At 39.8% G+C, this 26,038-nt stretch overlaps 1 protein-coding gene across 1 annotated transcript; it reads left to right on the top strand.

The window, feature by feature from the left end:
• The first annotated feature begins 2,584 nt into the window (after positions 1-2,584).
• LOC139132546 (monocarboxylate transporter 12-like) lies at positions 2,585-23,168 on the top strand. Its single transcript, XM_070698853.1, has 3 exons — positions 2,585-2,722; positions 20,709-21,548; positions 22,881-23,168. Exons 1-3 carry the CDS (start codon positions 2,620-2,622, stop codon positions 23,063-23,065), a joined length of 1,128 nt encoding a protein of 375 aa, XP_070554954.1. The 5' UTR covers positions 2,585-2,619; the 3' UTR covers positions 23,066-23,168.
• The last annotated feature ends 2,870 nt before the right edge of the window (positions 23,169-26,038 follow it).

Here is a 26,038-nt window from a genome sequence, read left to right on the forward strand (position 1 = left end):
GAGCCTCTTCTAAAGTTACACTCTACACATACGCCTGCATCATTATGATAAACAACTTTAAAGGTGACTGTATTCCACAGGAGTATATATATATATATATATATATATATATATATATATATATATATATATATATATATATATATATATATATATATATATATATATATATATATATATGTGTGTGTGTGTGTGTGTGTGTGTGTGTGTGTGTGTGTGTGTGTGTGTGTCCACGAGGTGCGTTTTACATTAATTAAAGGGCGGGCCATCTATCAGCTTCATCTGTCAACAACAACTAATCTGAAAACCAGGGATTGAGAACCGCCCCTTTAAACACCATTACAAATGTGTAACATCAGTTCCATTCACATTTTATTGCCCTGCAGTAGTTTGTTCCTTAATGTACCATACGGCAATACTGTCATTTTGTGATGTTTATATTTTCATCCCCATTCATACTGTACAAAGTACAAATGAATACACACGAGCTAAGGATACCAACAAAGTACACTAAAACTTTGAGAGACCTTAATAACCTTAATAAGCCCATAAAATTTCCCTTTGTCGGTTTTACATCCACTAGAATAAGTTAAAGGGAGATATTGCTGCGTCACTTTGACAAAAAAAGTTTATGCAACAGACAGAACCCAAAATTTTCATATAACACTTTAGACCGACCTGACACAGACGTTTTTTTTTCAGCTCGGCGGCGTCCTAGTGCTTGGTCAAAGAGCAGGTGTTAGTGGACCGTACATCATGACATAGTGGAACCATATTGTTATTCAAAGTGAAGATAGCGGGCCATAAACATATATTTTCTCTTGTCAGGTCACCAATAAGGTCACCTTCACGCTCAGTGGATATCTCAAAAGAAAGCGGCCCTTAGGGTCTCATGCTTTGTCGACTTTTCTGAAAATGACTCCAAAAATGTCTCCTTTCAACCAGAAGTTCGTTGCAAGCCACACGTTTTAACCAGAGATCAGAGTATTATAAAAGTATATATATAGTCTGACATGTATAAATATAGATGCTCTATAATATACGCATACGCTCTTAGGAGAGGCGTGATTTTATGTCAATTTTTGACCTTTTCTAGTTTGTCCAAAGCGAATAAAAACGACATGAATTATGCAAATGGCAAGTGACACACATCACCAATCGTGCAAGAATTTACTGACATATAGGCCCCCTATTCGACTCGGTACCTGTAGCGTGTCATTTTTAAAAGCAATTCTTGGGCAAGTCTGTCGCCTTCTTGTCGCAAGACTCTTGAATCCAAGAAAATGGTGGCATCTACCGATCGCGATGAAACAAATCGACGGCATGATGGTCTGTATAGTTGGTTTGTTGTCATTGGCAGTCACATATGCTGTCTCTTTGTGTTCGGCATGATCATGGCCATGGGTATATTGGTGGTTGCCATACAGCACTCTTTCGACTCCACATCGGCTCGGGTTTCGTGGATTATTTCATTGCAATTCCTCTTTGAACTGACTTTAGGTGAGTTTCATTTCCATGATATTACCAATGAGATGAAAACCAGGGCTAGTTTTGAAAGCATGTGCGCGCCCGAAAGTGCTAAGACTTTTGACCTCATTTTAGGCAACCTTTAGCAGATTCTGAAGACGGTGGTTGTTGCCCCAGTGGGCAGTTCAACGGAATGTGGCAAGAAAAACCCCAAGGCTTACGCAAAGAATGTATAACTTTCATCAAGGGTCAAAGTGATCATGTTTATTTGATATTGACTGTGCTTTCATCCCCAACTGGAAAAAATCGCATTCTTGCCTCACTGTCACGGTTCGCTAGTAAACAAACATCGCGATGTAATGTTGCTCGGGTTGTGACCTTTCTTGACCTTTCTTTTCTAATGGCGTTTTACTTGTTTTGCACAAATTCAAAACTCTGGGTACTGAATCTGTTGCTATGACCTCTTCTGCTTATGAATGAGTTTCTACATTTCACAATTCGAGCCATTAATATCTAAAGCAGTGATGTCAAAATAATCAGATACCTTCATGTTTCCTATAAAGTTATCTCAATGCTGAATGCGAAAAGTAGACATCTGTTAAGCTGTTTACAGGCATTCATATTGTCTATCTAAATCGATAAATCTACTCAACACTCGTTGTATGTTGACACTGCAACGTTGATTGACCTCCGTCTATTCGCAGGTCTCGACGTTTTCAATTGTCAAGACTTGCCAAACAACATTCGGCTGCATCCCTTCGTTTATAAGAACGCTGTTTCAATCGTCGTCACCAGTCTCTGTACAATCGCCATTTTAGAATTTTTGATGCGTACAAGGGATCTTTGGATATATTATGCACCAACAAACCCGTCTTTTGGCCCCCATTCGCACAGCTGCAGACGGAACGACCCTCTCCCTTCAATTAAGGGAGTGTCCTGAAATTGAAAGGTGCCACTTTTATAGATTGTTCTTCTTTTGACAAGCATAACTGAAGATTAAATCCCTTATCTACATATTGATTTGATTACAATCTAATGGTTTAGCACAACTTCATCTGGATTGGGTAGCTTTTAAAGAAATAACATTCTTTGTGTTCTTTTGTATTTTTAGGACCTGTCACAAATGTGATAATCAAAAAGATATGTTTCCGTATGACGGTTGGAGTCGGTACGGTCTTAACTTCTGTTGGAATGGTTTTAAACGCTTTTGCACCCACGGTAGAATTTCTTTATTTCAGCCATGGAATTGTAGTAGGTAGGTTGGTAAAATTAATAGTAATTATAGTAGTAGTAGCATTAATAATAGTATTAATAATAGTTATAATTATCATCATCATTATCATTATCATCATAACCAACACCATCATGATCATCATCATTAGACGGAAGAAGAATAAATGGAAAAATGGAAAAACGCTTTGAAAGAGTAACTGCATCTTTAATCAAATTAAGTGTCATTTATTTCGATGATCATGCCAATGTATCGATATAATAACCATATCTAGACCAGCCTCAGCACGTACGAGTATCTTAAAACACTCTTTTTTTATCGAGATCTCGGACATATTTTAAGTCTATCTGTCACCAACAAAAAATTATCTCTTTAATAACTACACTAATTTCCGACATGCATTATGCAAGATTTTACTGAATAATTGTTATGGTTTTTTTTCTGAATGTTTCTTTGTCTGTTTCTCATGGTTCTGCCGATTTTTTTTATCTAATGTGAAAATATCTTGTTTGTCATTTGTTACATTTAGTTGACATATATATATAAGTAGTAAGATTATATTGACCTCTAGGACAAAATAAGAATTTTTACACCATTTTATTCATTTATCTAAAGGGAGCGAAGGAAAAATTAACCATCCATGTAACTAAAGTATGACCCTGACCTATATATGAACTCACGCACGCGCAACAGCTGGCAGCTTGCGCAGCAGTGCATTGTCCCGAACTAAGCAGGGAAATTCCCTGCTGAGTCAGGTCCTGGACTTGCGCAATACACTAGCTGGGTATTAGAACGGACTACTGATGCTGGGACATGTAGAAACTTGTTCTGTCTGACCTAAACACACAACACGTATAGACACGTTCTGAAGGTGGGAAGGTGGGAAATTCCGTGTGAGTCATCACCATCAAACTAGCCTATATAAAGGGACTTTTACCCGTGTTGTCAGTCAGTCGCGGAGTCCAGCTGATGTTGAACACGAAGTTAACTAAATTTCATATCCATTTAATCCATAATGTCTTAGGTATCTTTCCAGAGGTGGACTAAATCCTTCTTGTTTTTGTATTTCTAGTGCCTGATGAAATATGTCCTGAATAAGTTCTGAGGCGGGGTCTCGGTTGCACCTTTTTCTTGTATTTGTGTAAGCAGCTGTTTATATTGAACATAATAATGTTTATATTTCTCTCGTCTCTTTGCTACACCCGTTTTCCCTTGTATTACATCAATAACAACACCTGGTATAGGAGTTAAGGCTAACAGTACCGGAACTGTTGGAATTGCTGCTATTACAGCAGAGCTTACAAGAATTCCCTTAGTAATATTAAGAGCCATATCAATTCGACCCATCAATTTATAACTTCGTCGATATGCAGCACTTGTTCTTTCTATGTAATCAGCCAATTGTTCAACGCTTTCAACAACTGAGATGTGCATTTTTTTTACTGTATATGTAAGGGATTATAAAAATAATTGTAGTAATATAGAAAGACAATATGGCAGAAGGAGGAGAAGAAAATATACCACTCCAGGATTTCGATGATGCAAATTTAAATGATGATGACGCTACTGCTGAAACAACTTTTTTCGATGATGATACCTTTGCAGAAGCCGGTTCTTCCCAGGCTGGCTCAAGCGCGCAGAGCCCGCAGGTAGATCCTTCGACTAGACAGAGAGTAACAATTGAAATACAAATGGCTGAAAAATTCTTAAACGAGAATAATATTACTGATGAAGCAGCACGAAACGAATTAATTTTGAATGCAAAGATTAGGGATGGAAAGCTGTATTATAAAGAACTCAGGCTATCAAAATATACAGGACGTGGATTTAGATCGCTCAAGACAGTAAAAAAAGAAGCGGGAGGATATGAATTTGTAACTAAAGTATACAGTAAGACGGGGGGCAGCGCAGAGCCCGAATATGTGAGTCGTACATTGTATTCTGAAGATGTGAAAAATGATAAAATACCGGCTGAGAAGATGACGCCAGAAGACATGGGTGTATACAAAGATGAACTGACATTCTTACGACAAGATGCGTCTGGTAATGCAGACAAAATACAAGCTTTTGAAAATAAAATCGAACAATGGAACAATCTAAACCCAGAATATAGAGCTATTAATGATGAATTAAGGATTGCGAATATGCGTATTAGCGACCTTAACAATGAAAAAGTTAAAATAAGGCTAGAGAAAAGAGAAGTTGAAAAACAGTTAAAGGAAATTCCTGAAGATCACACCCAAGGAAAAGAAAAAGCCAAGAAACTACTAGCTGAACTCATAACAAGAGAAGCTAAAATTGACAATCGAATTGAATACGAAAATGGTAAGATTAGCGGGGCACGTGAAAGTCTGGCTACGACTAGGTCTCTTCGTGATGTAATTTCCGATCCAGAATTGTCACTCAGGCTGAAGCTGACAGAGTTATTTAAACGAAATGGTATTACAATCGCTGCATTACTTACTGCCCTTGGAATGACAATATCAACAATTGCCTTGGCTGTGACTAAAGGAGGAGGAGGAGGAGGAGGGGAGCAAACGCAGGAGGTTCAGGTCCGCCCAAAGTATACACAAAAGCGAAAGAAATTGTAAAGCAATTTGGTGAATGGTTAAAAACATTGGCCGCAAAAAGTGCTGCTGCAATACCAGGTTTAATCGGCTCCCTTGTCAGTTTTCTATTAAAAACAGCAGGATCGGTTGTCGTGATTTGTTGGAGAACAGCTATGGATATTTTTAACTGGTTTAACATTAGTCATTATAAATAAAATTATGTATTAATATATGACACCCCTACAGCATCGACATGTTTGGTGAAAAGAATATTGCAAAGTTTCTTTCTAAAAATAAAGACCTGTTTGGTTTCTCTGTCGAATTGGAATGGTGTAAACTTCGGCGGGTAAATCGACATATCCTTCGAGCAAATCCAGGTGTCCGACTAAAGGATGATAATCTGTATCATAACATATTAGCTTTCGTGAAGGAATGTCAAAAGACTAACTTCTTTAAGCGACTAGAATTCATAGCTGTATTCCAGGATACTGAGGATGACCAAGAGGCTCATCATCTCCAAGAATATTGGGTTCTTCGATTGATTCGCGATACAGGTAATCGATTTATCTTTCAGGCAGACGGAAATATTTACGTAAAGATGTGATTTTTTCTTCTAAGTTATTATATACACGAAGTGAAACTTAATTTTCTTTTTTTCTTCTACTATATACATTACACAAAAATGGGGTACGATAGAACATTATCACCGACTTTCACCAACCGAATACCGAATGGAACAAAGTCAGAAAGAACTCATCACGTGATTGCTCATAATCCAAGTGAGGCAGATCCAGGCCAGACACTTATCATACGATGTCCAAGTTAGAAAGCGGAGTACTCTTAGTTCCAGATACTTTCGACCTGGTTTTTGACCTCGAAGTAACGGGAGATGAATATAACCGAGTAGTACAAAATGTTGCAAAAAATTTGGTGGAGCGTATGAAACTCACATTTGAGGGTCAGACACTTTCCGATTTGAGTAAATATAACTTTATTGAATGCTATCGTGATCTCTTCAAACATAAAAAGGAGAGAACGAACATGACGACTGTACGGAATCAGAACGAAAATCTAAGAAAATTAAGAAGCGGTTCGACCGATGCAGATCAAAACGTCGTGGGCGATAAGTTACTTTTCGACACATATAAAACAAAATATGCTATTCGTCTCACTCATCCCCTCGTGACAGACCATGGAGTTGCATATCCAAAAGCGTTAGGGAGTCATATTGAATGGGAAATTACGTTGGCACCCGCCCCCCAATTACTTGTCAGTAATCAGGTTGTTACAACCAATTATAAATTAAAAAACATTCAAATGGAATACGAGACAATTTCTGACCTCGATCTCGCGAGGTCAACTGCTGGTTATTACAACGGTGGAAAAAGTTACCTTTACGAGCATATACATTATTTTAGAACAATCCCATTCAAAGAATCGGACACGGTTATCAATGAAAATATAAATGTACCACGACGTAGCATTAGAGGTATCGCTATACTCTTCACTAAAAATCAGAATCAGACAGAACTGAACAGTGAACTTTTCTTTAACCCATCCATTGAATCTGTGTCTGTATCAATCGAAGGCATTGCAAATAAAGTGTACGCTCAGAAGATGATACCAAGACAATTTTGGCGAGAGGTGCGACGGTATTTTGCTGAAGATAAAGATTGGTGTGAAATTGATATAGATGAGGCCGATTATTTGAAGAATAAATTCTGTCTGTTTATCGATCTGCGTAGCTTTAAAGATATTGAATTTCATGGAAATGGTTTAAAAGTAATGAACACAAAGGACGGAATACAGCTTGAGATCCTGAAGAAAGATGCTTCGTGGGGTGGCGATGACGCTCACAATGATAATATATTTGCCCACATTTATGTTATCAGTGATGCCCTGGTCTCTATTGAAAATAGTAGATTAAAGTCTTTACAATTTTAAACCATGACCCGTCATTCCTATCGGCCATGTTTCTGCCAGCCATTCGCCTGTGTCTGGATTGTATAGCTGCACACGTTTGATATCATTTGGCGCCATCATGATTTTACTGCGCTTTCACTACGGATTTCTCCAGCCTTTTTCCGTACAAACTGTACAAACTGTGCCGGCTCCGGCTTCTTCCCAGTTTCAAACAGATCTTTATAATCTTCAAAGTTCAAATGTTTTCTAACACAAACATCTTTAACCCTTTATTTTTTTCGTCTCGGAAACGGGAGTTCGAAAAGCATACACTTTCGAGCGTATGCCGACAAAATCAAGAATAGGTTCACCATTCAACTCATCTTTAAATTTACCTATCACTTTTTTATTAATCTTCGGAAAGTGGCCCCACTCATCCCACTAGTATCATATATAGACTTCTCACCATTCTTTCAACATCTTCTCGGACTATATCATTGAAAGTTACGTCCGGGTCCGGGAGGGGCACACTGTAAACAAAACTGTCAGTATCCATGTAGGCTAATCGTATTCCAGGGAAGCGCTTTAGAAAGTAATTGTAATGCGTCTCATACATAAGCAGCTTAGAAAGTTCCAGTACTGCGGCGCCGATGAAAACTGGTTTTACATATCTATGCTCATCCGTTTTCAGTTCCAGTAGGACACTGTCGCAGGAATCACCATCCTCTTCGGAAGTTATGAAAGCTATATGTTTCATCTTTGGATTATACTTCTGAATCTTTTTACGTCCACTATCCGTGCCGTTCCAGTCCGAAACAAATTTAAAGTCTCTGTACTTTCGAACATCTTCTATTGTCTTACCGAACATTGCATTATTCATCAGCTTATAGAAATTCTTTCAAAATCTGTCCTCCCCTTTGTCCTCATTTTAGTGTTAAAGTCAATATATTCCGCGAGACATGCCCTCTCATCGAAAGCAAGCACCCGATAAATCTTTTTCAATCTCATTCCCATCCGAAGATAGAATTCCAGCAACTTGTAGTGTAAGACGTATCTCTCTCTATCCATCACACTTGTAATCAGTCGACCGCCCTGCCTCGGAAATTCATAGTGATGCGGTGCTAATGGCAAATCGCTGTGTTCTTCATGTAATTCGGGGGGATATTCTAAGTCTACTTCTAGAAAACTTGGTGGAAAGGTGGAACCAGGTCCCCACCCTCCGGAACCCGCTCCCATTCCTCCCACTCTTCCATCGTCATCCAATGAAGTCCGCCCGTAGGCATTGCCTGACTCATTGCCCAGCCGTAGAGATTGTTTGCATCGAGATATTTTATTTCGGTCACCGGTTTCTCCGGATCGTAATTCCCACCAGCTTCCCTTCAGCGACGTAAGCAGGATGATTTGTCTGTAAGTAATGAATATTACACTGGCTGATACCGCCTCGAATTCCCCTCTGTACGAAATTCATCTGCTCAGCATCTTGAATGAGTTTAAATTTATTACCTGTATAAAGTAACATAGCATCCCATGTCAAGCCGGGCGCTGACATATAGTGGGCTGGATCTAACTTGTACGCTTCTAAACATGTGTCACGGAAATTTTCGAATATATTTGCAAGAAGGAGAACGTCGGTCTCACAATAGAATTCCATATAATCACGAATCGTCTTACATCCAACTTCGTCCCATACTCTTAATGCATGTTCGTAATCGGACTCTGAAATCCCCTCTTCCGTCAATTCGCTATAAAATTCCCCTCTCTCCGGGAGCTCCCCCTCTTCTAGTCTGTCAACCGAGTCTAAATATTCGTAGGGGAAGAAACCTTTCGCCCTTTGAATGTCCGGGTACGAAAGTGGCGCCGCCGTCCACCCATCCTCCGGCACAGTTTTTGCCAACTTCGCCAATGACCCCATCATCAACTGAGCACTGTCCATAAACTTTATAGAAAAGTGGCGTCTCTTTATCTCCATCTCCCCATCGACAACAATTGAGGCGTGAAAAATAAATGTTTTCGAGAGACCCATAATTCCACCATTGCCCGTCTTAGCTATGATTTTAGGCTCTGGTCCCCCTCCGGCGTCGATTTCATGTAATTCTTTCAAAATAAAAGAACCATCGTATCCCTTGAGGTTGTGAAAGTAGATAGGAATGGTTCTCAACGGGCGGCACTTTTCACAATAAAAAGTCGTTCCGTCTCGGTATCCTGCCGGCTCTCCACATGCAATACAGACTGGATTGCCGTAATTAGAAGGATCTTTCATTGGTTTTATTTTCAAATAATACGATTTCGAATAATTCTCAGCCCGTTCTTTCATATCCTTCAGAAAGTCTGTAACACAGGAGAGCCCCGTGAATGTTCTTTTACCATAAACTTTTGGTCGCCCTTCGCCCCACCGTTCCACCATAACATACGAAAGACAAATTGGAATATGTCGACCGGTCCCCTTCTCAATAATTGCCTCAGTATCTGCATAGACGACGTAGGGGGCGGGGACCTTCTTCCGATGTCCTTCGAATTGACATACTTCCTTAGGAAAACCTGGCTGGGCAGTGTCTGTTCCACAATAATTCTCATGTTCTTCCAACTCTCCTGTTGACGCAAATCCTTTTCCACAAATCGTACAAATACACTTCCGTCTGTGCACATTCTTACGATTATTATTAGAATTAAGAAGGCGATTTTCCGCAGTAATTGGTACATAGTGACTCGAAGGGTTGCCATCGGCGCTGACTATTAGTAAAATCTTCGCTGTCTGGACGGTTTCAGGACGGGTTCCACCTTCCCCTATCGGAACGGTTCTGTTAGGGGCTCCGCTACTATAAAACACAGTTATGCCGGACGGATCGGGATCATTCTCGTAGATCTGAAATACTTTGAGTCTGATGCCCGGATTTTGTCGCTCGAAGCGATCGAAAACAGTATCATCGGCGGGCGTAGGAAATGGAATGCCGTCCCAACAGTAATCGGCCATAAATGGAGAGTACGTATTCCAATTTTTCTGGTATTACCAGCCTTCTTTTACGAAACGTGGGGTCGGCTAACTTTAAACTTGCTACGACGGCATACTGGAAGCAGTCCTCGGCGCCTCTGAGTAGGACCAGATCGCTCACACATTTCTTATTTTTCAACCATTCCGGCAGTTGGGGGCCGGGGCCAGCCCCGAGTAGTACTTCTACCAGTCTTACTTTAAAATTAAGTATCTCCTCGAGAACTAGACCAGAGCCCTCAACAGCTTCAGTTTTATCAAGCCATTCTTTGTAGTCTTTACTAATTGTTCTTTCACTGCCGCCCCTCCCTTATCTTTTGTGTATATACCCCCATTATAGTTAACATAGTGTGTACGATTTTGCACACTTTGATCTTTTGGATTTTGAATTTGACTTCCATTTCTGTAAAAACACGGTACATCTTTCTTTCTTTGGCCATACCTTCGATATCAATCTGCGCGATATCCTCGACTCGCTTGACTTCGTAGGAAAAATCTTTTTCTATAACTACATCTTTGAATGCTCTCCGTAAGCGACGTTTTTTTATGCTGTAATGCACAGTAAGTCTCCTTGGAATAAACTGCGGCGGCACCTTCTCCATTTCTTCACCAATTCTTCTCTAAGATCATTGAAATCTATCCATGGTTTTTTACCGAGGGATTTTCTAGAGTAAAACCTTTACCTGAAGAATCTGTTAAATCTGTGTGAGTCATGGTATACAGATAATTCTGAGTGTCTAGCCCTCTATTTAAATCGAGGTCAAGTATATCGACCAATTGGTTTATCTTATATTCATTCACGATTGGATCCATTGTACTGTCCTATATATATCATAAATAAATTTATTAAAAGAAAATATCTATTCTAATTCATCAAAATCCACTATAATATTTTTGTCAGCATTTATTTGTTTATATATCTCACCTAACCTTTCTAAGTCGACTAGTTCTTCCGCATCTTGAATTCTGGTTTATTAGGCGCAGCACAAAATAACCTCTCAACAGTGAAAGAAAGGGCACGTTTATTTAAGCGCGGTTTAAATGCTAAGAATTCTATCTTACTACCTTTTCGGATATTACGAGGTACAATAGCAGGATTTTCTCGGACTGGCAATGGACTCACTGCTTTAAAACCGCAGTCAATTTCTTGAACCATATCATACATGTATCGAAATCGTGAGCCCCTCCCCCTCTTTTAAACTGAAATTTAAAATACTTTATCTGTGCCTCGCTCCCTCGCTTCCGATACACTTTAGATGGATTGTAAAATCCAGTCTTGGAGTTAGCGGCCAAACTTGCAGCATAACTTTTAGCAGTGCTTGCATCGAAACTTTCACCTAGGGTACGGAATATTATTAAATCGGTAAACTTTTGAAGACTCGGTTGCCAACGGACACACACCCCATCACATGTAGCTGGATCTTTAGAACCATATTTAGGTCCGATGTTGAAAACTACTTCTAGCTCACTGTCTACGTATATGAAAGGATCTACATATTCACCAAATACTAATTTGCCTCCATCATCAATTTTGATGTTTTCTCCGGTTTCAAGTATTTTTTTTGCATCTGAAATAGAAAGGATTGTCATTGTATTATCGTATATATCTTAATAAAAATAATTTAAAAAAATTTTTTTCTATGATATAGTATCCTCAAAATGTCATACATATTCATAAATGGGCCAACTGGAAGTGGTAAGAGTTACGATGCAATAAATTTGGATCCGTGTCACGTACCAGAATTTGACACTAGTTTTTCCAGCAACATTGCCGACTTTTATAATGGGCGTGTACTTGTTTCGATTGCCGATTTTCAGAAACAGTTTATAGAACATACTCTTAATTTACAATATCAGGCTTGGGTGAGGGAGGAGTGGGAGGGGTGTGCCCCTTCAGAACACTACATTATTTGTGACTCTTCCATAATTCAACATCTGACTTTTTCTCGAATCCGGGGCGTGAGAGCGGAAGAAAAAAAGATTGTTTCTAGAGCATTTGACCATTTACCCAGTTTCATTATCATATTCAAAGATATGCCTTGGGATTATTGCAGGCGGAATGTGTTGACTCGAGCCAGGTCGTACGAAATAGGCGCCTTAGAAGAACTAGAAGAGATTCACAACAAGTTCAAACAGACTTTCTTAGAAATTTGCCACGACTATAGGCTTCCATGTTTGGTAATTCGGAACGCTCTTACCCCCCTCGTTCTCAAGAATATACTTAATCCAACAATTGATACCGAGACAGTCGGGCCAGTAGAATATCCACAAGCTTTTGACTTTGGAATTGCATGGAGCGGCGGCAGCCAAGGATTTTAATAGACGGTTTCAAGGAGGAGGAACTTGAAAAAGCGTACTTCCCACCTGGTCAAGAACAACTAGAACAACCTCGAGTCTCACTCAAGAACCTACACAAACTTCTTAACGCTTGTGAATCTGTGCACGCTTATAATGCTCCGTTTGACCTACGAGCACTTGACATTATGAAACCCTACGGTTCTGAAAGGGACTTTGAAGTTACTTGTCTATGGCTCATGTCAGTTGTGTACATTATACTTCAACCAGAACTTATAGATAAAGCTGAACAAGGAGGACTCGAAAGAACGGACTGTGGTAACATGCACAGTCGTTTTGAAGATCTTGCAAACTTAATATGTTCAGGAACTGAGATACCACCTCATCCACATACTGCCGAAAAAGATGCAATAAGTGAACATTACTTACGACAGTACATGATAAATACTTGGCCAGGTGGTTGGAAGAATAATGGTAAGCTGTCACTTTCTTCTTTCAAGAAATTAAGACTTTTTCCATGGTTCTTATTGAATAACTTTCGTAAATACTTACGTTAGTACTTACGTAGTACTTACGTTAGTACTTGACAAGTACCAGCACAGGAACTTACGAAGTTCTAATAACATTTTCCTCTGGCTCCCAACTATTGAAACTTTCTGGATAACCTTTCCATTTTATCAGATAGTATTTCTTTCCTCTAATTTTTTTCGTCTTCAAAATTCGTTCTACTCTGTACAGCTCGTCGCCGTTCCGAAAGGGCGCTCTGAAGTTCATCAGAATAGAAAGTGCCGAGTATTTCCTCTCCATTCAGATCTTTTATTTTGTAAACTGGTGGCGTTCCCAAGCCAGCTGCATACACCACTTTTGAAACTACGAAAATCTCCTCTGTCCAATTTGGTAAATATCCTTTCTTAAAAGTGGTCTTGTATTTTGTAATTCGAACCCGTTCTCCCGGCTTGAATTCAGGGTCAACTCCCCCGGCTGCCAACTCAGGACCGAATAGTGTATAAAATGCCTGCCAATCGTTCTCCTCTGTTACGTCCTGGGTTTCATTTTGATACTTCCGTGAACGGTGTTATTGTAATTCTCGAGAAGGTGGGGTAGAATGGGGAGCCAGGAACGTGTCTGTTTATATGTAAAGTATTTCCACATCATCGTCTTAAGAGTCCGATTAAAACGTTCAACGACGCTAGCTTTTTTGTCACTGTATGTGTGAAACCAGTGAATTCCTGACTCCTCCAACCACCCTGCATTTTTCGGTTCGTAAATTCCCGCCCCTCATCTGTCTGAAGTTTGTCGGGCCTTCTCCGGATTTCTTAATTATGTCTTGTAGCACCTGTACGTATCATCAGCCGTTTTTGACTGTATCGGCCTGGCCCATGCATATTTGCTTAGCACATCTATTACTGTTAGCATGTATCGAATGTTACGATTCTCTTTTGCGAACGGGGGAGGGAATTCCACGAGATCCGCTTGCCATTGAGAGTCTATCGATGTTACAAAAACGCGCCTCCCGCCCGAACCACCCCCACGAGTACGAGGTACCGGTTTATGTAGATTATAAGTTAGCTGAGTTTTTAACCACTCCTGCACCTCTTTCTTAGTAACGTGGAGTCCGCTGGCCCGTGCTGCGTCATACAATTTTTGTACACCTCCAAAACCAGTTTTCGGGTTGTAATATAATTCTCTAAGAGTTCCTTCAGCTTCCATAATTGCTATATTATACGAATAATTTTATGCCGTACGGATGCTGAAAATTAAATACTAGTTTACTGAATTGTATCCTTTTCAATTGCTTGATTAGGCCCACGGCTTCCCGTTCTGACATCTCCATTCCATGTTCTTTTATAATAGTTTTGTTGTCTATCTTGTTCGGTGTGTAAAATAGTACTAACATCTTTATGTTTTCCCTGAATGGTTTACTAATACTAGTATATTGCTGAGTCAGAACCCAGACAGATAGTCCGTAGTGTCTTGCGCTGAAACCAAGTTGGACTAAAACATCACTGCGCTTCTTCATATCTTTGGACGAGGCGCAGTCGTCGAGTACTATTAAAGTTTTCGTGCCGGCCCATTCGTCACGTACGAAGGCTAGTGTATCATTCACAGCATCGGGTCCGACTGGAAACACGAATACATTATCTTCAGCGAAAATGAATCTTCTATTATACGTTTTATTAATCATGAATGTTGGACAAATAAATATCACATATTCGAATTTTTCTCGGTACGGACCTGTGAGGAGATCCATTACATATTCTGTTTTGCCAGAATCTGTCGGTCCATTTATAATCATGTTGAATGGCGGGGTAGCGTATATTGACATTTCCTCTGGATCTATATATTTAGTGACTTTATTCCAGTACCTACAATAGTAATGAATATTGCTAAAGATAACAAACCAATTTTACCATATTCGTGAATAGGGTCTACGCTGGTCACGGCTGCTGCCTTCCGTTCCGAAGGTGGGGGGAGGGCCTTCGGGGACCGAATCCGAGTCGTGTCATTGTGAGGTGGTGGTGACTCTCCGGGCTCATCCTGCCACTTAACAGGATCCGGACCCCCTCCTTCCATCTCATGTATAGCACTTTCTCGAACTTCCGTGTTTATATCACCATTCACCCCGAAGGACATAGATTCTGTTGCGTATTGCAATTCATTATTATAACCCGAGATTGCCGGGCCCGAAAGGATGACCATCTCAGACGGTAAGAGAAGTAAATTTGGTGAGACTGCCATATCAAGTTTGACACCAGTATTCATTATTGTGTCTTGATATCGCCTATAACTAATTACTTTGTCGGTATTGCGAATTTCATCTTCGAGGAGAACGCCGAATTCTTTTCTACTTGCACTGCACTGCCAGTATCACCTACTATGGTACTGCGAATATTTGCTTGTGCACCGAGTATGCAATATACGTAGGCTTCAAGACTTTCGTTGAGGCGAGCGAGACCGGCCTTTGTCAATCCCGAGTCTCCCTTCAGAGGATGAAACTATTATATTGTCCCTCCGATCCATCATTTCGGAAGAAATAGTAGTGCGGTCGTTCTTTGTCGGACAGTACATGTTTTTTCTTTCCAAAAATGGTATGTGTATAGAAAACGCCTCCGTCGGAGGAGAGGAAAAAGTCCCGACCGTTGTATATCGCTTTTGGCTGTCTAACGGGCCCGCGATTAGTGTAATATTCATATCCATAACCAAGACCTTTATTTTGACCTTTTCGATAACGAAAGTCGGACTTCGTTGGACTTATATTTCCAAATTCAGTACATAGAAGTTCATATTGGACGAGATTGTACGGATTGTCGCCCGCTTTGAAGGTGGGGGTATCGTCTGGAAGTGCAACGCCCATTTCATGAAGAATACGACGTATTGTAAAATATACATGGAAACGGCAGAATGATCGTATTTGCGGAGGAAAATCCCCCCTTCGGAACCGAAGAGATGGGCGAATGATATACCACAACCAGTAGTGCTACACCATACAGCGAAATTCAGTTGCTGGTCCCAATATTTCATATGCGGGCTGCCCAGCCAGACATTACTTTCTTTAGCTGATCGATGAGTGATTACGTTATCTTTGAACACATCCCGAGGATGAAAAGTAAATTTATCTGTCGGCGTTACATATATTTCTAAGTCCATGAGAATAGGTTTTATTCCCCCATTCGGTTTGGAAGGAATATCAGCATGCTGTACTGTTGGTACGCTCGTCTTATTCAATTGAAAAGCAACTGGGAATAAGTCTGTACTCATTATTCGTGTTTCTATATACATATAGATTTAAATGGAGGAGAATTTTCCCGGAATCCCTGTCGGAATCGTACTAACATTCCAGACTATGTTAATACTTTATTTCGGATTCAGGTTTAAACGAATTTTTATTTTTTACTAAGAATAGATAACATACTGCAAACAATGGAGAATTTAATAAAGTCATCGGCAGCGGCAAATACAACAGCGCATTCCGAAGGGCCAACCGCAGCGTCGGACAATAATCGATCCATAATAGAGACGAAACGTGAAAAAATACTCTGTGTCATCGCAAGTGGTCAAAGTAAGTTATTTTTTGGTAAGGAGATTTCAGTTGCTGACGTAGAAAAATGGAAGATGAAACGGTGGTTAAAGCCTTCAAAATGTACGAAGCGAAATACAGTTCTCTTATAAGTGATACCATCACTCAAAGTTTCATAGATCTAGGGGCCCGCGCAATTAGTCAGGTAGTTCCAATCGATGATCGAGATAACTATGCCACTGATCTTAAAAGGATTTTATTCTAAACAGTGAAATAAAACGATTATCAGGACGGATAGGGTACACATGGGGGCCCCTGATTGCTCTAATTTCCACCGGTTAATTACGGGTAAACATTTAAATTTTAAAAAATTGGGTTTAATATAGTACCCGAAATAAATGGATTCAACTTCGCAAACGATTCCGACTCAGCAAACGACTCCGCCAGGGACTCAGTCAGGGACGATCCTACCACCAACACTGACACCTCCGACACAGCGCAACGTAGAGAAAATTTGTTACCGCCGAAGCATCCAGGGAGAGTTGCTTCAGGGAAGCGACTAGCGGAATGGAACAGGAAAAACAAGGAGAAGAAACTAAAAGCAATGATTCATGATAGCGATGCGGTAGCGACTGAAGCAGACCTACCGCCTACAATGAAAGAACAGTGTGATAATAAATGGTATAATAAATGTTATCTTGTTTTAGGAATTGTGGGAGTTTCATTGACTGCATTAGGGCTATATTGGGGGCGTGCTCGGCATATTTGTCCTCCCCGGAAAGATGAACCGCTTCAGAAAGCGAAAAAAACAGAGCCCGTAGCGGCTCCCTCCGGAACAGTTCCGACAGGGGTTCCGAGGGGAGGGGAGGGGGGACCAAGCTCCTCTACATTGTATGAGATGGATTAACTCCCCCATATTTTTTTATTTTTATTTTTTATTTTATATACTAGTCAGCAATCATGGATATTAAAACAGTTGTAAACACAATGTACGATGGTATTGTAATCGCGGACTTGCGATGGGATATCTAATGATCTCCAGCAAATTTCTGAAAATAGAGGTTGGCGATCCAAGTCGACCAAATTTGACTCGATTGGCAAAATTAGGCGGTGCGACTGCTGCCGCGGTTGCGACCAAAGATCTCCTTGAACAGAAAAATATTATTCCTGCAGAACCTTATACTTTGTAATGGGCACCTTCGGAATATTATTCATCAAAAAATTATACTTAGTAATATATACAACGTACAACAATGATCATTTGGATTGAAAGCCAAACAGGTGAACCAGTCACTGTTAATTTTTACCCTTGCATTGACACGACACAGTTTACGAAGATAAGACTGCTAGAGTGCGGACTATATAATTCATGGCATAACATAACATCGACAAATAATGTACTAAAATATCAAGAAGGTGACCAACCAAAGAAGACTAAATCAATACGTCCAGGTAACTACAATATCGATACGTTAAACAAAGCAATCGGGTTGAAGCAAAAAATTAATTTTGAAAAACATCTGCCGACAAACCACGTTCTTCTAACTTTGGCTAAAGATGTTAAAGTTTATTTCAATGCTACAGGTAGCTTTGCCAACGTAGTTGGTTTTTCAGATAAACCTGAGGACAACCCAGTTATAAAAAGTACTATTAGTCCGAAGAAAGTGGATTTCTTAACAGTCACTAAATATATAGTTCATTCAGATGTAGTCGATGTTACTGGAAATTATGTTTCATTTGGTTCGGGTGAATACATACAGGGGAAAGTATCGAACTGTTTACAAATACTTCCCATCCGGGATACGAGAGAAATAAGTGAAAAGGTTACTTACGATTTTAAAAACGGAGCAATTTCTATGCCATTGAGAAAAGGGGGAGATTACATGAATTCAATTCGTATCTGGATAACGGATCAGGATGGAAACATGATCGATTTCAATAACTGGCCAATTAGCTTTTGTATTGAATTATTGTAGCTAAACCATCCTACCGGTGTAACATAAACCATCCCACGACCAATCCTCCAGCAATATATATCATTTCATATTTCTTTTGCTCAGGACTGGGTTGATAATAATCTGAGAATTGAACTGCTTTGCCTGATGCATAGTTGGCTTGCGCCGCTGCTTCTTCAAGGATTTCTGCATCTGTATCTCTTAACTCAGCTGCAGCATGTGCGTCCTTTGCTTGATTTTCTCTTTCCCAGTCAGCCTGTAGTAATCTTTTTTCTGACCAGACGTTGCGATCATGTTCAAATTTTTCTAATGCTTTATCATGTCGGACCTTCTCTTCAATAAGAGCCTCACCATTCCCGGAAAGCTTTTGTCCGATAATATTTCCTCCTGTGAATGCCGTTGCATTTAATACAGCACCGAGAACTGTCATTCCTATAGCTGAAGCCATGGTTGTGTATATTACAAGGTATTATTTTAATTTTCACTGTATATAGGTCCCTACGGAGTATGTCTGATCCAAGTGGCTTCGGTCTAGGTACAATTCGTATGCAAAATCTTGAGCTTGAAGATCTGAGTGATGTTAAAGTTAACAATAATACTAAGATGGCTGCTAATCATAATAAGGATTACGTCCTTCGTTACAAGGACCGCGAAAAATATTTCGTTTTAGCCAATGCCGCGGCGCCACCCCACGAACATGCTGTAGAATTTTCCGAACTTAAAGACATTGATGAAACCGTAATTGACGCTACAAAGGCTTCAAACGATCCAACTCCTTTTGCTCTGACGTGGGATTCGGTTAGTCAGAAATTCATGCCTTATAATGTACCACGTAACATCTTAGATATATTGGATAGTGAAATTAGTGGTGGAGTTGCTGAACTGCCAGGAACTCCAAATGTTATTTATTTCGATAGCAATGTTAACAAGTACAAGTTGTTAGATTTTCGTAGTTGGCTTACTCCTACGAATCCATACATTGCACTTCTTGGTATACCGATTCACCTTAAAATTAGTCCTCTTAATACAATAATGAAGGCAGATAATACACTAAGAAGGTGGATAAACGAGGGGGAGAATTTGCTATTATTGCTCGTATACAGCTAGCGGAGTTCCAGTTAGATTATTTTGGGACACAACTTTAAAGAAACTGGGTCTTAAAAGTGTCGGTGATGAGGCAGCTGAATTAACTTTACAGACAGTAAATCAACAGATGACTGATAATATGAAATAATTGAGCATGGTACAGTTCTCATTAGATGTGTAAAGTTAGCTACGGGAGATGAATTTGACGATTTGGTTGGATATTATGCTATGAAAACAGATAACAGAACAACTTGTGATATTATCATAAGTATTGATAAAGATCGCAATGAAATGAGTATTGAATGTTTTGTTGGAGGGAATAGAGTAGAGAATGACTTAGGAACTACATTTGTACGTAGAGATAAAAGAGTGAACACTTTAGATATCAGTACCATTCATCTGAAACGACTCATTGTTTGAAGTAATGGTCTTCCGACATATTTTAAGTTCAGAGGAAATTACTAAAATTTTATCTATCGGGTGAACAAGTTCGCACCGATAGGAACTCCGAGTTCAAAAAACCTACCGGAAATTCAGACCTCAGTCATGCAGTAGGAAAAAATTCACATCAGCTGGACTCCGCAACTGACTGACAACACGGGTAAAAGTGCCTTTTATAGGCTAGTTTGATGGTGATGACTCACACGGAATTTCCCACCTTCCCACCTTCAGAACGTGTCTATACGTGTTGTGTGTTTAGGTCAGACAGAACAAGTTTCTACATGTCCCAGCATCAGTAGTCCGTTCTAATACCCAGCTAGTGTATTGCGCAAGTCCAGGACCTGACTCAGAAGGGAATTTCCCTGCTTAGTTCAGGACAATGCACTGCTGCGCAAGCTGCCAGCTGTTGCGCGTGCGTGAGTTCGTATATAGGTCAGGGTCATACTTTAGTTACATGGATGGTTAAATTTTCCTTCGCTCCCTTTAGATAAATGAATAAAATGGTGTAAAAATTCTTATTTTGTCCTAGAGGTCAATATAATCTTACTACTTATATAGTTTGTATTATATTTTATTTCAAACGAATATGTCATTCGGCAACCTTTGCGGGAAAATAGATATGTCTAAATAAGTATAGCATGAAGCAATTGTCAATTATGGAATAATATTTTCAAATTGTTAATGTATGCATCATCCAAGTTTATTCTATGCATTTAAAAACTGAATACTGGTAAATAGATCACTATAGTAATTTATTTATTGCTGTTTTTTACTCTAGGTATTGGATATGGCCTCGTAATGCCTGCAGCGCTAGGAATATTTCCGCTCTACATCAATCATAACTTCGCACTTGCCAACGCCATCGTGAGGGCAGGCTCAGGAATCGGCTATCTTGTGTTCTCACTGGTGATGCAAAGCCTGATCGACAGCTACGGCTGGAGAGGTGCGTGCATCGTGTTTGCGGCAATCCACGCCAATATGCTCATCGCGGCTGCGCTGTTCAGGCCACCGAATCAGGCACAGGGTGAAAATAATGTCGGGAAGGAAACTAAAGAAGTGTCAGATTGTGAATTTCCTGTGACATCAAGCGAGCCTGAGTCACGTACAGTGAAGAAATCGTGGAAAATCATCACGTTATGCGACTTTTCATTATTTTCCGAACATCCTATCTTCATAGCTTTCTGTATATCTCTCTTTTTGGCCCAAGGAGTGGGATTTTACGGCTCGCCGACTCATCTCGTAGCTCGCGCCGAAAAGCTTCAAATTGGGACAAGCCAAGATATAGCCTTTCAGGCATCAGTGCTCGGAATTGGTAGCCTTCTCGGACGTGTGTCAGTTCCACTGCTTTTGCGTCTCACTTCAAAGTGTATGACAAGCTTACAACTCTTGGGTGTGGCCTACTGCCTGGCTGGAGTGGTAGACATTCTCAGCGCCTCGTCCAATACCTACGCCCTCTATACGGCATTCGCTTTCAGTCTGGGCTACTTAAGTGGCGTGTTTTTCACACTGAACACCCAGGTAGTGAAGGATATGCTCGGTTCTGCAAGGGTCACGGCAGCTGTCAGTCTGTACGCCCCTTTCCCAGCGATTGGTGCAATGATTGGGCCTCCATCTGCAGGTAAGTTTATTTCATTGTTGATACTTCTATTGTGGAAAGGGACGTGCTTATTCACAGGCGACCCACACACTATTAATAAGCTTATTAATAGTGTGTGGGCCGCCTGTGGTTTATTAAGGTATGCGCCTCGGGGACACTTATTCAAACTCTCAATTTTTCCCAAAGTGTTTCTAGTCTACCACTTGTGAGGCTCATTTTAAAACTTTTGGAGTATTAAAACATTCACCGTCTTAGTTTGTTTTTTGAAAATCTGAAAATTGTATTTTTCTTATAGAGTTAATATGAGGTTGGTGGCCATTTTGAATTTCAAGTATCGGTATATCGGAATATATTTTTCCAACCTTTAAAATAGTACTGAATATATTTAAGGCAGATGCACCTCGAAAGTGAAAGACCTAAACTTAAGGAAGGTTCAAACCATTCTCTTTGAAAATCAAGAATAAAATCGGGGGTCACCATGCAAATTTTGGTACTACACAAACAAATAACCAAAATGGCCGCCATCCCTCTGTTAACTCTATGGAGAATAATAAAAAATTTTGAATTTCGAAAAACTAAGTCAGTGAAAAGTTTTCTTACACCAAGAGCTTTAAAATGAGCCCCCACATGTGGTAGATCGGAAAAGAATTGTAAAAGTTTGAACAATGAGGATTTTTGTGTCAATAGATAAATGTGAAGGGCAGTAAGTTGGCATTCCCCGGCACCGGGGTAAGGGTAAACATAGTTATGAGTTATGAAGTCATTTTAGTCTTGAAAACAATTCTCTTGACTTACCTACGTATATGCTCATATATGAGGACTGATTAGGGACCAGGTCTACTACTTGTATTATACAATAAGGATTTTGATACATATTTCTCTCGATTAAAATATTTATCGGTTGAAAATTTTAAAGTTTTGTGTCTATCGAACGATATTCTCTTTTACGAAGGAGCTATGCTCATCGGGAAGCGATGTTTGACTGAAAATCTTTACACTTCAAATCAAGAAAATACACAGCAATATGTAAATGATATCACATGATAGCATGGCGGCTGACTCGCAGCGTGCAAGGTTGTATCTGATTGGTCGATTGTCACTATTCACAGCAACTTAGGGAGTTTAAATGCATTTGCATTTTTCAATTATAACGGCAAAATTCTATCAACTAATTGGATAACAGCTTCCAAATTGCTGCAAGCCCTAGCATGGGCTTGCTCCTGCACACAGTGCTACCAACGGTTATATTGATTATGCCCTGGACAAGGCATGACATCATATTTTGTATTCCCAATCGTAAGATTTTGTAAAACTAGGTCAGTTTCTAATCGGAAATCATTCTTCACGTTATAGGCTTACTTTACGACGTGACTGGTGACTACAACTACTCGTTTTACTTCTATGGAACATCCACGTTGATAGCTGGTACAATGTTGATCATTTGCAGTTTGTTGAAGAGGAAGCAGCCCGTGGCCGAGTCCACGTTTGACATCATTTTGCGGGCGGAAGTGACATCAGACAAATGTACACAGACCTAATCTCATTAGCGAGCAATTAGTATGCGATCTAACCGTCATGTTATAAGCTAAGCTATTTGGGAAGTGATTGCTGATTCAAACTTCTGACAGATCACATTAATAATCTGACACTTTTTCACTCAAGTTGAAGGCTGGACAGAAGGTCAAGTTTTCACAGATTTACTTTCCTGATAAGAAAACCTTAGTATTCAAATTAAATTAGACAATATTGATCTCCTAGTATTTGAATTTCAAGAACCGACAATTTTGTTTTTAATGTACTTCCCTGATTCGACATTGTGAGCGGTGAACCCTACGTTTACTTTTAATCATGAGGGAAAATGCCAAGAGGGTTTGACCGGTTAAGAAGGGCTTGACTACGCAGTTTCTGCGTAGTGAAGCTTCATTACGTATTCATGGTGACCCCTGGCCAGCTTCAATAACTTGGGGGCTTTGCATATGCGTCGTTGGACACGACCTGCCAATCACCCAGGTAGTCAATAAACTATTAATTGACTGTTTACCGACCCAATTAACACTATCCAGCAGTATCAGTCATATTTTAATCGCGTGGCCCGGGTGGGCACAACGTAGGAACGCGTGTATTTCTATGTGTACGTTTCACTTGTGGTGTTGTTTGTACCATCGTGCGTTTGAAGTCCCTGTTTCACCTACAGCATTACCTTCAAGGTGACAGGCTTACTATTAATGTTCAGTATCATTGCACCGAGTTCTGCCCACGGTGAAAAACACCTGTTTTGCCTACTAATTACTGCCCGTCGCTGCCCGTCCTGAATGTAGCCTATCTATAGCTACGTAATCACATAAATCATTTATCAGTTTTGATATATACTCCTAAATTGTAAGTTTGATCAAAATCGAGACCACATTCAAGGGCTATGCAGACTGTCCATGTACGCACACACAGTGACAAGAAGGCGGCAAACACCTACTCACCAAGCACATCGAATCGGCGAAAAGAAAAAGCTAGGCTCATCGCCAAAACAAACGCGCCAAGCGCTAACAAAAACCCATACCAAGCGGCCCTTTTCAGGGCCACCAAATACTCCAAAAGAGAACTACCAAAAAATACGATAAAATGACATAGAACACACAAACACTTAAAAGAAATAATAAAATCGTACACATAACAAACAACTGAAACACAACATTAAATACAAAATAAACAATCACAGTAACGTAACAGAAAACATGGCCGTGGAAATAAATCAGCTATTTCTAAAGAAAAGCCGACAACAACATGAAATTCAACAACAACCTATCATCGCTCAAACTATGAAACTCCGAAAAATAGTACTAGGCAAAAGCCTTAAAATTCATTCGGACACCAACAAAACCAAAAAGAATAAAACCACCTCAGGATTTCAACAAATAAAGTCGTATAATGTGACTACGCTACATCGTGAGACACAAACAATCGCAACACCAATTCAAAGAAAAGTCAAATTGGACTCCACGAACAACAAAAAAACAAAAACTTGAAAGCTATCTGAAGCTTCTAAACTCGCACTTCTAGAGATAGACTAGAAGAGATAGAGTGACTGTCGGATACGACCTCGCATCCCACTATAGGGAAAAATTGCGAGACTAGAGCGAGAAAATGACGCTTTCTCGCAATCAGTGAGAATCTGTTCTTAAATTTTAATCTCCACTGGAAATTGTGAGAAATGCACTCCTTGGCGAGAATCAAGTGTGAGAACAAAGTCTCACCGGTGAAAAGGGAAATTCTCACCAAGTACAGTGACAATTGAAATTCTGATTCTTGCCATTGAATGGGGAGTCTTGCTGATTCTCGCCAGTTAATTTCAATTCTCACTGTACTTGGTGAGAATAGTGTCCTATGGCCCCGTGTCCATTTGCCCATGGAGGTAGCAGAGATCTCTGCTACCTCCATGATTTGCCTAACTAAGAAGTCGGTGTTAGAAATCGATCGGGGACACCCAAACTTCTGAACACTCGTTTAGCACAGTTTCAACAAATTTGCAACACAGCCTTTAGAAAATCTCTGCCGATATTTGTCAATTTATGCTCACACCGTTTGCGTCATTTTGGTGCCGAAACTTATGGGCTAATGTGCTTATATGAGGCCATTCAAATATTATCGGATAGTCATGTAACAGTTCGGAAACTGTTACCCGGGCTTGTATGAGATCCCCATATTTACAAACGCACATTATATAAGATGAACCACTACAATTTAGAGGAAAGTTAGTCTTATCTTGAGATGAGACAGACTTCAACCAGATAGACTTTTTTGACGCGCCTAAAGGAAAAGTTTAAGCTGCTTCTTTCAAAGCCAAGAATACAGACCAGGAGTCACGGTGCACATTTTGATAGCGGGAAAACAAATTATTGTGCATTACATGTTGAGTCAAGTACGATCCCTCTTGTCTCGCCTGACATCCTCTTTCAACTGTCAGTTCGCAAATCTTCTGATCGTAAGATGAAGTTCTATCCTAGTTTTTGTATCTGATGATCGGAGATTCTCCCAACTCAAAGATTCTCATATCAACCTGTAACGGGTGTTGTGTGCACTACGTCAAGATACATGACTTTACACTCAGATGAATCTTTCGCCTGTGCAAATGCTTTACTCTTCAAATATAATATTTCTTGAGTGCTGTTCTTGAAATTTATATTTGCATAAATCTGATTTTGTCTTGACATTGTCTCGACATTGTTTCTGTATATTGTATTCATTGTTATCAAATTCAAAGTGATATGCTTCGATTTTCTTTACTCAGATTTTTTAGTTCGTAGAGATTTGTATTGTATCTTGTCGAATTTTTTCTTTGCATTGTTGTGTACTCTCACAGAACATATCTTGATTCACGATCTCGCACCAAAGTGGAACAAATTAAATCGGTCGGTAATAGTTACGGGAATGATTTTAAGCTTACATTTCCATAAAACCATGATAGCAATGAGATCTCAACAGCATTTCTCGTGCTTCAGAAGATACAGGTATCGCCA

Source organism: Ptychodera flava, chromosome 5 (genome assembly GCF_041260155.1).
Source record: "Ptychodera flava strain L36383 chromosome 5, AS_Pfla_20210202, whole genome shotgun sequence".
Taxonomy (NCBI): Eukaryota; Metazoa; Hemichordata; class Enteropneusta; family Ptychoderidae; genus Ptychodera; species Ptychodera flava.